The sequence below is a fragment of the Aquarana catesbeiana genome, linkage group LG01 (genome assembly GCF_042186555.1).
Source record: "Aquarana catesbeiana isolate 2022-GZ linkage group LG01, ASM4218655v1, whole genome shotgun sequence".
Classification (NCBI taxonomy): Eukaryota; Metazoa; Chordata; class Amphibia; order Anura; family Ranidae; genus Aquarana; species Aquarana catesbeiana.
The window spans coordinates 172,168,596-172,185,607 of NC_133324.1; the positions used below are offsets into that span (position 1 = coordinate 172,168,596).

At 42.8% G+C, this 17,012-nt stretch overlaps 1 protein-coding gene across 2 annotated transcripts in view; it reads right to left on the bottom strand.

The window, feature by feature from the left end:
- CHD1 (chromodomain helicase DNA binding protein 1) overlaps positions 1 to 17,012 on the bottom strand; it is a 159,700-nt gene that overhangs the window by 116,485 nt on the left and 26,203 nt on the right. The window contains exons 3-6 of one of the 2 annotated variants that reach the window (XM_073624565.1): positions 9,510 to 9,702; positions 6,573 to 6,689; positions 5,433 to 5,500; positions 3,698 to 3,862 (exon numbers count right to left, since the gene is read on the bottom strand). In XM_073624565.1, the coding sequence (XP_073480666.1) occupies positions 3,698 to 3,862; positions 5,433 to 5,500; positions 6,573 to 6,689; positions 9,510 to 9,702 (543 nt within the window). The remainder of the gene's footprint in view (positions 1 to 3,697; positions 3,863 to 5,432; positions 5,501 to 6,572; positions 6,690 to 9,509; positions 9,703 to 17,012) is intronic. The other variant, XM_073624566.1, reaches the window with a different exon arrangement.

Below are 17,012 nucleotides of genomic sequence, written 5' to 3' on the forward strand. Positions count from 1 at the left end.
TCTTGAGTTCTGAAAGTAGGAAGAACCTAGATTTGGGTATGCAGATCCCATTTCTTGTTGCTGTCAGGGATTTCAGGTGCTAAAAAACAAGCTTGTTTAGGCAGAAGGCTCAGGGTATTATGGAGCCGCTTTTCAACATATTCCTCCTGGAAAGCAGGATCAGAAATGCGCTTAAGCACCCAGATCACTGCCCCATATCCAAAAGTAGACAGTTGGTGAAAATTGACCTGCCAGAGACCAGAATGGAGTATCCAAGCTGTCTCTACAGCTATAGGCAAATCTCTATAGATTCGGCAGGGGAAAGCGCAGGAGTGTATTTAGGACCTATGAGGAGGTCAAAACCAGTGAGGAATGGGGTAAAAATGGCCAAAGTCTTGAGAGTGTGTAATAGAAGCCCCAGTCAATAAGGCAGGGGACTCTGCTTCACACAGTGGAGCCAAGATGAATTCCTATAATGAGGCAAGGCATATAACATCCATCCTGATAAGACAGCAGCCAAAACCTGAGGCATGCCCATTGTAGGAGAGAATGAGAATATCCTGGGCTAGCTTACAATTTTTTTGTTTGCCAGTGTCCAATTCCTTAGGCGACAGTATAACCCGATAGTTAATGACTGTGTGCATCAATGAAGGAGAAAGAAAATACATTTCTGCTTTTGGGTTAAGGGAAAACCAATTGCACCTTGAAAATAACGCATGTCTGTTGTAACTTTACATGGCAAAAGTATTTGGTTTTTGATCAGCGATAAAAACATTGTAGATAAAATATGCTAGTACAAACTCCATTGTTTACCTTGTTTTTATTCAGCAAGTCTTCACTGTTCTGGCCATGCATGCGTATTAGTACCCTTAGATTTCTATGGAGTTGGGTCCTGAGACCGGAGACGATCTCATACAATTTTTAGTGGCTGTAATGCGGCCAGGACAGTGCAGATCTGCACCGCTGGATGTAAAACAGCGGAACGGTCACATCATAACTTTTTTTTTCCTCCACTAACCTATCCGATGTGAGGATAATCACAGTACATTGGTGGGGAGAGATGCCAGTTGAAAACAGAGACTGGCAGAGTTTGAGCACTCAGAAAAACCTGAACTGCTTCTTTAAACACTATGATGTGGATTGATTTGGAACATATTTCAAAGTAGATGTAAACCCTTGCTGGACTTTTAGCTGGTTAACGCACTGTGTATCACACAATAGCTATATAATTTTCCCTTTTAGAAAATAGTTTTCCTCCTTTTATCAATCTCAGCACTGCTGACTGCCTCCGGTCTTGGTTTCAGCGTTGAGATCTCTAACAACTTGCCGAATGCGCACTGTAGATTTACTTCTATAGTCCGCAGAATCACATATTATACAGTATCCAACAAAAGTGAGTACACCCCTCACATTTTCGTAAATATTTTATTTTTTCACTGAAGAAATTACACTTTGCTACAATGTAAAGTAGTGAGAGTGTACAGCTTGTATAACAGTGTCAATTTGCTGTCCCCTCAAAATAACTCACACATTAAAGTCCAAACTGCTGGCAACAAAAGGGACTACACCCCAAGTGAATGTCCAAATTGGGCCCAATTAGCCATTTTCCATCTCCGCTGTCATGTGACTTGTTAGTGTTACAAGGTCTCAGGTGTGAATGGGGAGCAGGTGTGTTAAATTAGCTGTTTTTGCTCTCACTCTCTCATACTGGTCACTGGAAGTTCAACATGGCACGTCATGGCAAAGAACTCTGAGGATCTAAAAAAAAAGAATTGTTGCTATACATAAAAAGATGGCCCAGGCTATAAGAAGCTTGTCAAGACCCCAAAAGTGAGCTGCAGCACGGTGGCCAAGACCATACAGTGGTTTAACAGGAAAGGTTCCACTTAGAACAGGCCTCACCATGGTCGACCAAAGTAGTTGAGTGCATGTGCCCAGCGTCATATCCAGAGGTTGTCTTTGGAAAATAAACGTACGAGTGCTGCCAGCATTGCTGCAGAGGTTGAGGGGGTGGGGGGGGGTCAGACTGTCAGTGCTTAGACCATACGCCGCACACTGCATCAAATTGGTCTGCATGGCTGTCGTCCCAGAAGGAAGCCTTTTCTAAAGATGATGCAAAAGGAAGCCCGCAAACAGTTTTCTGAAGACAAGCAGACCACCGCTCGCTCTTCCCCCACCCTTTCCAGACCTGCCGGGCTGCGTGCTCGGATAAGGGTCTGGTATTGTTCTTGGGGTGACCCCCCCCCCATGCCAATATTTTTTGGTGTGGGGGTTCCCCTTAAAATCCATACCAGGGTTTTTTTTTTTTTTCATTTTGGTGGGGGGGTTCCCCTTTAAGAACCTCAGCATACAAGTTAGATCATCATGATCCAACTTCTGGTGCGACTTCTATTTAAATCAATGGGCTCCCATAGGGAACCACTGATTTTTGAATAGAGGTAGAGAAACGCCTGAGGAGGCTTAACCCTCTGTATACATCGTTAAACCGCATTTAACAGCTTTTACCGGCGTCTGGCGTTTTTACAGCTCTAGCGCTGGAGCCTTAGAACGTGCTGGTCCTGGGATTTTTTTTGGAACTTAAACACGCCTATGCCACTTACAGCTCCTCAATGTTTGTGTGGGCATGAGGCCATAGAACAACATGGAGAGGCTTTTTAAGCTGTAAAAACGCCCATGGATATGAGACCTAATAATGTCACTGGTGATGTCAGCGGCAGTTCATTAGTTCCCCTCAGCGTCAGATTGCCCGTCGTACTAATCGCAGTCCCATTATAAGTCGCTGATTGCCACCATTACGAGTATAAAAAAATTACATAAAAATTCCAGTATATATCCCATAGTTTGTAGACACTATAAATTTCACACAAACCAATCAATATACACTTATTGGGATTTTGTTTTTACCAAAGACATGCAACATTTGGCCAAAAATGTATTAAGCAATTTGATTCGTTTTCCACCAAAAGAAAGCTATATTTGCTTAAAAAAAAGATATTAATTTTGTTTGGGTACAGTGTTGCACGACCACACAATTGCCAGTTAAAGTAACGCAGTGCCGCATAGCATAAAATGACCTGGTCATGAAGGGGGAAAAACCTTCCGGAGCTGAAGTGGTTAATGTAGTGCCCAGTCTGCCATCACCATTACTATCCACATGTACAATCTACTATTAGTTGTACACAAAACAATGCTGTGCTATTTCACATAGAAATCAATCCTAACCATTTGATGAGCCTATATGAAACTAACAGATTTCTAAAAACGATTTTAATTTGAGCAAATCGTAACGTGCAAGGTAAGATTTTTAACAACAGTCTGATAGACTGTACAGTTACAATAATCGAGAATCCAGTGAAAGAGTGGCCAAAGAACAGCATAATAACTGTCTAGTTGGCTGCTCAAAATAAAAAAATTGGCAGAAATATATATATATGTCTCCATAATTGATCATTAAAAGCAGCACCATACTTACAAACCATTCTTTGTCTGTGAAAGAAAAGCAAGTCTGCATAGCTAATACAGTTGCACCAAGCTTACATGTGCTGATGTATTTTCATTCAAGAAATAGTATTAAAAAAAAAAAGAAGAAGGGTACAATGTTCTATGTAAAGCTATGAAAGTGAAATGCAGTTGCATTAAATGTTTATTACTACAGTTCTGGAACTATCCAGTTATATAGAGATTACATAGAGGAAAACCATCAGAGTCTAGCCCTTACCTGTTTTGAGATTTCTTGTTTTTTACTTTATGGCTCGGTTCATAATCAGATTCGCTGTCCCTACTGCTGCTTTTCTGTCTATCCCCCCCTGAGTCAGAATCTGAACTGGAACTGGTCGATGAAGAGCCACTATGAGAACCTGAGCCGGACATCTGCCAATCTTCACTGCACATATTGAGAGGGCGGAAATGATATAAAGTTATAACATGCAAGCTTGCTTCAAACACACATCCATACCACAAAAAATAGGGAGCAACGCCCCATTGAAACACCCATTCCTACTCTCACTTGCAAAAGGAAAACTACTTCATATACACACAAAACATTAACTTTTATAATAAAACTATCATCCAGTGTTAATAGGCCCTGATTAGACAGTTCTTCCTGCATCTGCATTTAGACCCATGCTGGTAAACATGGCTTCCATTTTCCTTTCCATGTGGCAGATATGTAGGAGGGTGCACATGAATGGTCATATTCATATACACTTCTTTAGTGGCCAAACTGTTAGTAACAGCCACTGTTACAGCAAAGGAACTTGTAAATAAAGCACCAACTCTCAAAAGCTCGCCACTTGAGAGAAAACATCCAAAGTAGAGTTGTTGAACACTAGTTCCTTAAACTAATGTAGTGTTTTTTTATCACAATTCCTTCTACTCCTTATTGTTACAGCACATGTGCTGAGCCTGAATGCTTTGTAAATGATAAGAAAAAAAGTACACACAGGAAAAACCTTCTGACAGGGGACACTCTGGTCGGGAAAAAAAAAAAAGGCTAAGTCCGTCCAAGAATATTTCAGAGTAACAAATGAGCCAAAATGTGACCCAACAGATTTTTGTATTACCTGGGGAGAGAAAAATCAAGATGGAGCTGTCAAAGCAATCCCAACCCCCACCCCACCCAGTACTTCGGTAAACAAAAGGCTAAACCATAGATGGGTAAAATAATTGAACCCAGTGGCAATAGTAAGATGTACTTGTATTGGTTGAAGAAGAATTGAGCCTTGATTTCAACAGATAAAATTGAGAAAAATCGTAGATATTTCAGAAATTTCTGAATGACTTAACTCACTGCCACTATCCAAAAAACTGAAATATTCATTTTGAATGGGTTTAGCCTTTTTAGTCATACAGAAGATAATCTTTCAAAGCTATAAACAAGCAACCTCTACCTCTCACCAACATACATACAGCACCCCATGTAATTGTATGACAGTAAATTGCACTATAAACCGAACAGCAAAACAAGTGACACACATAACAAGAAGCTACTGCAGAATTAACCACAAATATGCAAGCAAGGATTCAGGTTAGCACTGGCAGAACAAAGACCAAGGCACAGCAGCTGAAATACCAGAAGAAATACTAATTCCAGAGACTTCAGACTAACACAGCTAAGTGCAAACCTAAGACACTGAAAGGCTTAAGTTTCATGTAAACTGCCACGGTTAGGAAAAGCCCAGAATGATTGGCATTGAATTATGTTAAATTATATAACAAGCACGCAGATTTTCTCTAAATGAAATCTTTTGTAGGTACAAGGATACTCAGGGTTATTATCAAAAGCACTCATTTTGGAAGATAAACAAGATCTTGGCAGTGAACAAAGATTTGGGTATGAAGCAATGAAAATAACACCAGCACCAAGAAACATTTAGACAAAGGACAAGAAGTCAGCACATTTAGATTGGAAGCACAAATGTAGATTAAAAAAAAAAAAAAAAAAATCTACATACTCTTTGCGTTTCTTCTTTTTATGGTCATTTGAAGATTCCTCATCGGAGCCATCACTACTAGATGAGTCCTACAAAAGAAAACCAAAATTACAGGAAACCCAACAATGAAGAAACAAACAGTGCTTGACCGCTTGCCAAGTGGCCAATTTTGACATTTCTCTTCTACATTTTTTTTTGCTAGAAATTTACTTACAACACCCAAACTTTTGGGGGAAAAAAAAAAAAAAACACACTTTAAATGAACTTTATTGCACACAAACACAATACCTAATTTTTTTGTAAAACAAAAGATGTTACGCCAAGCAGATAGATAACCAACATGTTACGCTTTAAAACCGCGTCTGACATCAAACGACAGTACTTAAAATTCTCCATAGGCGACACGTTAGACTCATTTACAGGTTACCAGTTTAAAGATACACAGGAAGTCTGGTGCTAAAATTATTGCTCTCGCTCTAACGTTCGTGACAATACCTCACAAATGTCTGGTGCGATCACTGTTTACATATGCGCATGGGAGTAACATATGCATTCGCATTTGCTCGTAAGCAGGGGGGAGAGACAAAAGATAAGCAATATCCCTTGTTACAGCATGAGCCGTGACAGGTCCTCTTTATGAAGAAATCTGGGATAGACCCCACTATTAGACCCAAAAGCTCTCCTCTGGCCTCCAATGCAGAGAGATCAGTCTGATCGGCTGCTTCCATGGCCGGTAATGGCCAGGTAAACAGGAGGGTGGAACTGGAACTGACGACATACTCATCGCTTGCAGATTTACGGGGAGGTCACAGAGAGGGAGGAACATCATCACTTCCTCTCGCTCTATGCTGTGCAGCTTTCGCCACCGGTCACATTGCTTCCGGGCTCCTCGATCAGACAGCAGAGCCCAGGAAAGGCGACGACACCGGGGGGGGGGGGCGGACAATGAATGCGCACGGAGATATTAGAAGGCAGAGTGTAATCCGGTCAGCTTCATGTGGACCTACCCTTTAAACCAACTGTATATGCAGCTAATATGCACACACACCCACACACATATACATATATATATATATATATATATATATATATATATATATATATATATACATACACATACACACACACACACACACACACACGGCAAAAATCAAAACACACCTCTTCTGAGCCACTATTTGAAGATGCTGGTGGTTTCTGCTGTAGTAGTTGCTGCTGCTGTTTTCTCAACATCGCTGATTTCTGCACAGCAAGAATACTGGGATTTGATTTCCAGAACTGTAAATAAGAGGTAAAAATAGTGCATTTTATAAGCTATGAATTCCTGCTGTCAATTATAAGGGTATTAGGATTCACATAAACCTCAAGGTTCATGCATTTGGACAATGAACCCCTTAATAAAGCAAATATCCTTAGTGTATTACCACCTGCATGATTAATTATAATACATGACTATACACACACAGGCTAAGACAGTGAGGTGTGACAGAAACAGATGGGGATTTTCAGACAGGGTGCACATGTTGAACAAGGTAAAATTAAAGTGTTGAAGGAGAAAGCCACACGCCGCTCAGAAACACTTTGCCCACCTTCAGAGATGAACTTATCCTATTGGGTGATGTGGCAATACCATGTGATATGCTGTGTCTAGCTTGACAGGAGTCAGAATGTTAAGATTATATAAATAAAGCTTTCCGGCATTATGACATGCTGTTTTTGAACTTAACAGAACGTCTCCCTTAAAATGTAGCGTATTTTAACATAAGAAGTGTATTGAAAGCACAGCTTGAAAATCTATAATAGTTGAAGAAATAAAATTTGAAAAATGTAAAGTGATTGTTATCATTACTGCATACACGAGCATTAGAATGAATGTGCAGACACTATGGTAATAACCATACATTTCTTTCAGGGTATGTTGGGAACCCAAAAATCTAGATGCCCCATTATGCAAAAACACACACATCCATTAACAATATAGTTGGACTCCCTGAACTTTTCAGACCTCTTGATTGGTCAGTGAGGCCACCCATCACATTGATGGATTAACTATTAGGCAGCTGCTCTTGTGCAAGTGCAGACTTATTAATGGAAGTTGGTACTGTCATATTAGAGCTTTTTGGGTTACAGAAAAAGCATGTGCAAGTATTTTGCATACACAAAAATACACAGTGTAAGCAGCTCACATCAAAAAAGCTCAGCCATACAGGTCATTTTGACAAAATAATACATTTGCGGTACATATCTGATCTCAAAACACTTGTTACACAATATGTTGATATTCTGCACCTTAGACAATTTGAAACAATTGTTCATTGCATTTTGGCTGTAAGCCCCTCTACACTAGTGGATTTAGTACAGGTAAATTGCTCTCTGGCAGTCAAAAAACAACGTATAAAAGAGAATTTGATCAACCACAAGTAATTGTTGAACTGCATGGCAAAAACTACTCTTCAGATCACTTACATATGTTCCATCTGAAACTTCAGGCCTCGTGCACAAAGACACTTAGCAGCTGCTATGTGCCAAGGTATAAAATTCCCAGCGCTTCCAGTGCGCCCTATACGTTCTGTGAGCAGCCGCCAATACAAGTGAATTTCTGTATGTGGCTGTGCTCCGGGTAAATGCAGATAGTTTCTGTTTCAGCGTTTATCTGTGCATGTGTGTATGGCACTTTTCCCCCAAATAAAAGAGTGATGTGTTCAGGGAGAAGCCCCCTATGTGCATGCACCTGTAAACACAAACGCAGAAGCGACTGGCATTTAACCACTTAAGGACCAGCCTCGTTTTGGATTTTAGGTGTTTACATGTTTAAAACAGGTTTTTCTGCTAGAAAATTACTTAGAACCCCCAAACATTATATATGGTTTTTCTTCTAACACCCTAGAGAATACAATGGCGGTCATTGCAATACTTTTTTTTGCACCGTATTTGCGCAGCGGTCTTATAAGCGCACTTTTTTTGGAAAAAATTCACTTTTTTGAATAAAAAAATAAAACAGTAAAGTTATCCCAATTTTTTTTTATATTGTGAAATATAATTTGTTACGCCAAGTAAATTGATACCCAACATGTCATGCTTGAAAATTGCGGCCGCTTGTGGAATGGCGTCAAACTTTTACCCTCAAAAATCTCCATAGGCGACGTTTAAAAAATTCTACAGGTTGCATATTTTGCGCTACAGAGGAGGTCTAGGGCTAGAATTATTGCTCTCGCTCTACCGGTCACTGTGATACCTCACATGTGTGGTTTGACCACCGTTTTCATATGCGGGCGCTACTCGCGTATGCGTTCGCTTCTGCGCGCGAGCTCGTCGGGACAGGGGGTTTTTAAAAATTTTTTTTTTTATTTTTATTATTTATTTTACAATATTTTATTAATTTTTACACTGTTAAAAAAAAAAAAAAAAAGTGTCACTTTTATTCCTATTACAAGGAATGTAAACATCCCTTGTAATAGAAAAAAGCATGGCAGGACCTCTTAAATATGAGATCTGGGGTCAAAAAGACCTCAGATCTCATATTTACACTAAAATGCAATAAAAAAAAAAAAAAAAAAAAAAAAAAAAAAAAAGTCATTTAGAAAAATGACATTTGAAAAAATATGCCTTTAAGAGGCGTGGACAGAAGTGACGTTTTGACGTCTCTTCCACCCAGCAGTGTCATGGAGACGAGTGAGCGCCATCTTGGCCTCACTCGTCTCCAGACACACCAGAGAACAGGACGCAATCGCCTCCGCCGCTCTCGACGGCTCCGGTAAGCGGCGGAGGGCACCGGATCGCGGCGGGAGGGGGCCCTCTCCCGCCACCAATAAAAGTGATCTCGTGGCGAATCCGCCGCAGGGACCACTTTTATCTAAAAGCCGGCTGCCGCAAGAAAACGGGGATACCGGGGTTATGGCAGCTAGCTGCTGCCATAACAACAATATCCCCGTTCAAAATTAGGACGTACATAGTCGTGCAGCGGTCGGGAAGTGGTTAAACAAGCACACAAGTGTACAACCATTTGCTTGGCAGCTGTATGTGGCACACCTGGGATTTTTTACCTCAGCACACAGGACTTATACAAACTTCGGCGTTTCTTTTATAATGGTACATTACCTCAGCCCCATCCATCCTTAGTGGCTTTGACTGAACAGTTGGCTTTTGTTCTGAACTGTCCGATTCAGAGTCAGACTGGCTTCCAGATTCTGAACCACTATCAGAATCACTGCTCCCAGACTGGCTACTGCTTCCATCGCTGCTGCCAGAGGAGGACCCTGAGCCAGAACCAGATTCATCATCTGATCGGCTACTGCAGAAATAATAAAAAAGAAATAAGAAAAAATAAAAAGATGACAGGGTTGTTATTCCTAACAATGTAATAATATCCGTTTTAAATTTTAGGAAAACAATGACAGCATGACAAAACATGTTGCTATGCAAATAAAACCAATAATATTCTAGTATGCTGTAAATCAGTGGTTCTCAACCTTACTAGTGTCGTGACCCCATGATAAAATTTCCCAAGTTGTGGGGGCCCCTAACAGTAAAATTATTTTTGTAGCATGGGTTTTCAGCACCCAAGGCAAGACAAGTAATTTGCACCCCTAACCAACGGAAATTTAGCGCTCCCTGAGACGCTTCCACTCGTACAGTATTAAAACCCCTTATGGTACATTTTAGGATGTACCACTCTCTCTTTTTTCTCCTTTCTTTCCATTTTATCTCTCTATTCTAATTTTGTTTTTTTCCCCCATCCCTCTCTCTAGCCATCTTTCTTGTTCTCTTATTCCTTCTCCCCCTTTTTCTTTGTTCCTCCCCCTCTTTCCCTCTCCCTTCCATGTATTCTCTATTTTTATTCCATCTCTTACTCCTTGGTGGGGGGAATGGGATGAGTGGCAGTGCTGGCGGGGAGTTGAAATGATTGGCAGTGCTGGGGGGAGTTCCGATAAGCCAACTTCAGCCTTGATCAAGGTCATCTGCTGATCTGAGAACTGTAGTGGGGACTTTTATTGGCAACTATAATCACAGGTAGTGTTACTCACTGTCTCTCCAACTTTGTGGTGTCTCGGAGCAGTGACAACTATGCCGAAATCAGGAGATAGGGTCTCCTCCAGCCCCTCCCACTTCACATTCCTCACCAGTCAGCTGACCTCTAGTCTCTGCCCCCCAGTCATGCCATGAACTGAAAGGGCGGCTGAGTGGGCGGCCGTGGGCACCAGGAACAGCCCAGCTGGGCGGCCACAGGCTCCAGGGACAGCCCTGCTGGGAGGCCACGAAAAGGCTGGGACAGCAGTGCTGGCTTCAGGAACAGCCCAGGATTTGGTGACCCCTGGCAAATCATAATTTGACCCCCAGATTGAGAACCACTGCTGTAGATGGTTGTGTGCATCATGCTTACATTTGTTTGAGACAGAACTGTAGGTAGATATACAAGGATTCCATTATAAGAGCAACACCAGATGAATTGAAAGCATTCAGTGAGCTACTAATTCAATCCAATAAATACAGTAACAAGTCAAAAAACTGGCTCAATTTATCAGAATCTGAGTTCTTCATAATCCCGTACGGAATAACCACACACATGGATCAAGTAAAAGTATATTCCCTTTAGCCTGCATGGTGTAACTTAGAGCGGAACTTCACCCAAAAGGGAAAGTTCCACTCCTTCACACCCCCCCCCCCCCCCCCCCCCCCCTGCTTAACATTTGGGACATTTTTTTGGGGGTTGGGAGCGGTCACCTGGTTTTGACAGCTACCCGCTCCCCCACTTCCGGTCAGATCACCATGGTGATCTGAGCTTAAATTCGGCCCCCCTCGTTCCCTTGCAGCTTTCTGTGATATGTTACGGGTCCATGAAAGCTGCGGGACCAATCAAATAGCGCAGTGCAGCTCGTGCATGCACAGTAAGCAGCCAGCTTCCCAGAGTTTGTATTCCGGCGATCAAAGCCCCATGAAGAAACTAGCTGGGTGATGAGATCGCTGGTTCCTGGGGTAGGTGAGCATCCTATTAAAAGTCAGCAACTACAGTTTTTGTAGCTGGTAGCCCCTGGGTCTGACAGACTATGTTCGCTGGCCACCCATGATCGCAGTAAAAAGAGGCAGAACAGGGACCTGCCTATGTACCTATGTAAACAAGGCGGATTCCCGTTCTGAGAGAGAGACAGACAAAGAGATCATTGATCTAGTGATCAGGAACAGCAATCTCTCTACTTCCCGTCAGTCCGTCCCCCTGACAGATAAAGCACCTCCCTAGAAAACCCCAGACTAAAGAAGGCATAGCAAGCTGTCTTTGAAATAAGATCGATAAGGCTGAGACTTGGCCCTTAAAAGTACTCGGGGCTAATTTCATCTCTATGCCTATTTGTAGAAAGGCAAGAATTTGGCCTATGATAGATCTCCGTGGGTGTCAACTCTTGGATTCACACCAGGAAACATAAGCCGCCCAGACTCTATAATATATAGTTCTGGAAGCTGGTTTCCTTGCATTAATCAAAGTAGAGATAACGGACCCTGAAAGCCCACATTTCCTCAGAATGTGGGTTTCAATAGTCAAACCATTAAATTTAGCGCTCGTAAAGTAGGATGGAATATCGGCCCCTGTGAGAGCAGGTCTGGCCTTAGTGGAAGGGACCATGGATCCTCCACTACCATCTTTACGATTTCTGCATACCATGACCTTCTGGGCCATGCTGGTGCTGCCAGAATTACCGTTTTTCTTTCCAGCTTGATCCTGAAAAGAAGTCGAGGCAGAAATTGAATAAAAGGGAAATGCATAGATCAGAGAGAACTGATCCCACGGTAACACCAACGCATCTGTTCTGCATGCGACTGGATACTTTGTTCTGGACACAAGATTAACTAACTTTATGTTGAACTGGACGCTAGAAGATCTAAGTCCGGAGTACCCCATCTTTGACAAACAGCCCAAACACGTCGTGGTGAAGAAACCATTCCCCTGGGAATAATCTGCTGGCGACGTAAGTAATCCGCATGCCAATCTTCTATTCCGAGAATGAAGACTGCCGATAGGCACGGAATATTTCTTTCTGCCCAAGTTAGAATATGGTTCACCTCTCTCTGTGCCGAGAGACTCTTGGTGCCCCCTTGGTGATTGATATAGGCCACAGCATTGACGGATTGGATCCTGACAGGACAATCCCTTAACCTGGAAGTCCAGGTCTTTAGAGCCAGACGCACTGCCCGAATCTCTAGGATGTTGATGGGCAAGGCTCTTTCGGTTCTTGACCACTGTCCTTGGACAGTTGTCTACTTTAGTACTGCTCCCCAGCTTGAAAGGCCGGCATCTGTCGTTACCACTTGTCAGATAACAGGTCTGAAGGATTTTCCTTTCAGCAGATCCTGGTTAGTAACCAGCAATTGAGGCTTTGAGACACCCTTGAGGACAGCCGTATTGGCAAGTCCAAAAGCTTGGTTAGTCTTGTTAGCAGATAGAATACTGTTTTGTAACAGTCTCGAATGGAACTGGGCATAGGGAACTGCATCGAATGAAGCCACCATCCTTTCTAACAACCTCATGCAAAGGTGAATGGAGGGATCTCCTTTTAACCTGACCATCCACACCAACTCTGTTATGGAGTTATCTTTTGCCTGGGAAAGAACACACCCTTTTCTGGGCTGTATCTATGATCAGACCCAAATACTCCAGCTTTTTTTTTTAGCTGTTTTAACCGCTTCCCGACCAGCTCCTGTAGATATACGTCGGCAGAATGGCACGACTGTGCAAAGTAACGTACCCGTACGTTACTCTGAATTTGCCACCGTGTGCACGCGCCTGCCGCGAGCTCCGTGAGTAGGGTCCCGATCGCTGCAGGGATACCTGCGATCACCTCACGGAGAGGACGAAAGGGGAGATGCTGATGTAAACAAGCATCTCCCCGTTCTGCCTAGTGACAGTGTCACTGATCTCTGCTCCCTGTCATCGGGAGCAGAGATCAGTGACGTGTCACACACAGCCCATCCCCCTACAGTTAGAACATCCCTAGTACTGACTTAACCCCTCCCCGCCCCCTAGTGGTTAACCCCTTCACTGCCAGTGACATTTTCACAGGAATCAGTGCGTTTTTTTATAGCATTGATTGCTGTATAAATGACAATGGTCCCAAAAATGTGTCAAAAATGTCCGACATGTCCACCATGTCGCAGTCACAATATAAATCGCTGAACGCCACCATTAGTAGTAAAAAAAAAATAAAAAAAAAAAAAATAATTATTAATAAAAATGCCATAAAACTAACCCCTATTTTGTAAACGCTATAACTTTTGCGCAAACCAATCAAACGCTTATTGCGATTTTTTTTTTACCAAAAATATGTAGAAGAAGAATACATATCGGCCTAAACTGAGGAAAAAAAATGTTTTTTTTTTTTTTTTTATATTTTTGGGGGATATTTATTATAGCAAAAAGTAAAAATGCGTTTTTTTTCCAAAATTGTCGCTTTTTTTGTTTATAGCGCAAAAAATAAAAACCACAGAGGTGATCAAATACCACCAAAAGAAAGCTCTATTTGTGGGAAAAAAGAACGTCGATTTTGTTTGGGAGCCACGTCGCACGACCGCGCAATTGTCAGTTAAAGGGATGCAGTGCCGAATCACAAAAAACGCACTGGTCAAGAAGGGGGTAAATTCTTCCGGGGCTGAAGTGGTTAAGGGAGACTTAACTAGGTTGAGAACGCAACCCAGACTTTTCCAGGTAACTGGTTGTAATGCGTACACCTTACTTCAAACACAGATTGGTCTATTAGCAATAGATCTTCTAGGTATGCCAAGACTGTTTAAGTCCGGTGCCCTAGACCTGGCTAGAGGTGGGGCTAGCACTTTTGTGAACACTCGGGGCGCTGTAGCTGGCCCGAAGGGCAAGGCTACAAACTGAAATGCTGCTGTTCTACTTCGAACTGCAGAAACCTTTGGTGAGGGGAAATATCTAGACATGCAGATATGCATCCCAGATGCCGATAGGCGCTAGAAGTTTTCCTCCTTGTAGGATAGCAACTATTGACCTGATCGATTCCCTAGAAAGGAGAGGATATTCAGGACTGATTTAGATTCTTTTAGATCTAGAATGGATCTGTTGAATTTCTGCATGGATCTGTACAGGAAACGCATGAAAAAGGCAGTGAAGGTTTTAAGGAACCAAACAAATAACAGATCAGCTGACTCTACTAGGAGGTAGCTTGAAAGTGGCATGAATCATCTCTGTAAGAGATTTGTACCAGCAATTTCTCAGATTGCAAGGCTGAAAAATGGTTTAACTCCAGTTGTCTCCTCCGCAGAGGAGTAATCGGTTTGACTTTCTTTCCTGATCACCTGAGGGTAACCCTTCATCCTCTACCCACTGTTCCCTTGATAAGGGATCTAGGTGGGGGAGGGGGATCTAACACGCTTCCTATCCTTGGATAGTGGATGCGGTTAAAGTCGCTAATTTTTCTTCTAGACCATGCAGGGCGGAGGAAAAACGCATTTTCAATCATGTATAGAGGGGCTGAATGTTTTTCTCCTCTAGAGTCTGACGGTGGAGGCCGTCGCCACTGCCTAGAGGCAGCTGCCCCTGGCGCAGGGGAACGAGTCCGTTTTAAATAAAAGGACGTTTATACCTTCTTTTTGGGCAAAAGAATACCTTTCCTGCTAGAAATCATTTGGATGTATTTGACCAAATTCTCCCCAAATAGTCGCTCCCCATGAAAGGGGAAAGAAGTTTTTTGCAAGATGCTTAGGTTTACCAACCCCTTAACCACAGGGTCCTACTCATGTGTAGTAGCACAAGCGCAAAGCGGAACGCTAGGTGGATAGAGTCCCTTTATGGCATCTATGGCAAAACATAGCGCCCTTGGTAGTTTGGCTAGTCATGGGCCTGTTGTGCAGGGACCTCACTAAGGGCCTCTTGAACTGGTCCTTGCTGAAAGGTGCCTGTTGCAGCGATTGCAGGCTGAGAACAGTACCTGCCAGGAAAAAGAGAATTTTAACAAAAAAAAACGACTTCTTATCTTTAAGCATTTGTGCATTGTCTACTGGACAAGTTATGCTGGAAATCGCAGCACCTATTGCTGGTACTTTCCATCTTTTGTGAATTTCTCCTCCATGGGATAGAGAACTGAAAAACTCTTTGGAGGGAAAAAATGCTTATTCGGATGATCCCATTCGGCATAAAAAAGCTTTTCTAGTAATGTATGAAAAATCTGAAAGGTTTTAAAGAACCCAAGGAAGGGACCAAACTTTCAGCTGACTCTTAAGGGTAGCATGAAAGTGGCATGAACCAACTCCGTAAGAGTTTGTACCATCAATCTCTCAGATTGCAAGGTTGCATAAGGTTCATCAATTGTTTCCTCCGCAGTGGAAAAATTGGCTTATTTTTCTACGTGATCGCCTGAGGGCAATACCTCATCCTGTGCCCACTTTTCCCTTGTAAAGGGTTTGAGGTGGGGAAGGGGGATCTAGCACGCTTCCTATCCCCTTGGATGGAAGATGCGATTAAAGCCGCTAATCTTCCTTCTAAGCCTTGCAAGGCAGAGGAAAATGCATCTTCAGTCACGTATACAGGAACTGAAGTGTGAAAAGCAGTTGCACCACCAATCGGTTCCAAAGACTCACCCTGGCTTGCCATGTCATGCATCTCCGGAGAGGATGACAGTGTGGGGGCATAACTGGAGTTCCAAGTGCCTGGGGGGTGGAACTTTTGGTGCCTTAGTAGTAACCTTGAAAGCCATAGTGCTAAGCACAAAAGCAGAGGTACTCTAAGAACTGTTCTATTTACTGAGCAATAGTAGTAAAAACAATGACAGAATAGATTAAACTAATGCTAAACAATGTCTTTTCCTGTACTGACAATGCCTGTGTAAACCCCTCACATGCTCCAGCGTTCCTGTGTCCTGTGACAGCCTTGCTTCAGCTGTTCTGGTAAACAGCTTTGTGTTCTCAGAGTGTTAGCTTTAAAGCCCCTCGGGTGTGAACCCGATTGTTTGTTCGCTGTATGCTTTCTTAGGACGCTGAGTCCGCACACGGCGCCATTGTTTATGCCACGTCCCTTGCCCGAACCTCCCTCCCCCTTCAATGAAAATTGTCAGCCTCGTGCGCAAGCGAACGGCTTCGGACACAGCCAGGAGGAGAAGAGGCTGCGGTCGCCATGTGGCGTGTCTCCTGATCACCCCCTCGCTTTACACTTTATTGCAAGTAAATGCTTTTTTAGCTGAAAACGCCATCCCGCACCCCAAGGGGGGGGGGGTTGGGCGCACTCAGCAGTTTAGCTTTTTAGTGTTTATCACACTGTTTTATAAGCATGTATAATACTGTTATAAATTAATGTACATAGTACCTGTACCCCCAGCCACTCAGTTTCCCCAATTGGGGGGAGAGGAGAACCCCCCTCCAGCTGCAAGAAAACACGCTTGTTTGTAGCACAGATTCAACAGGGTACACACATTCTTACTCCCTCTAGAGGAGTCTTAAGGCATTACAACATATGTTAAAAGAAAAGTCATAGGTGGACTTTGCAGTTCCTAAGCTTTTCTCCTACCTTTTCCTCGCTGCAGGATACTGCTGTAAACAGACAGATCCAAATTTCACCCATGACGGCGGGCAGCGTAGTTAAACCATCAAAGACCGGGT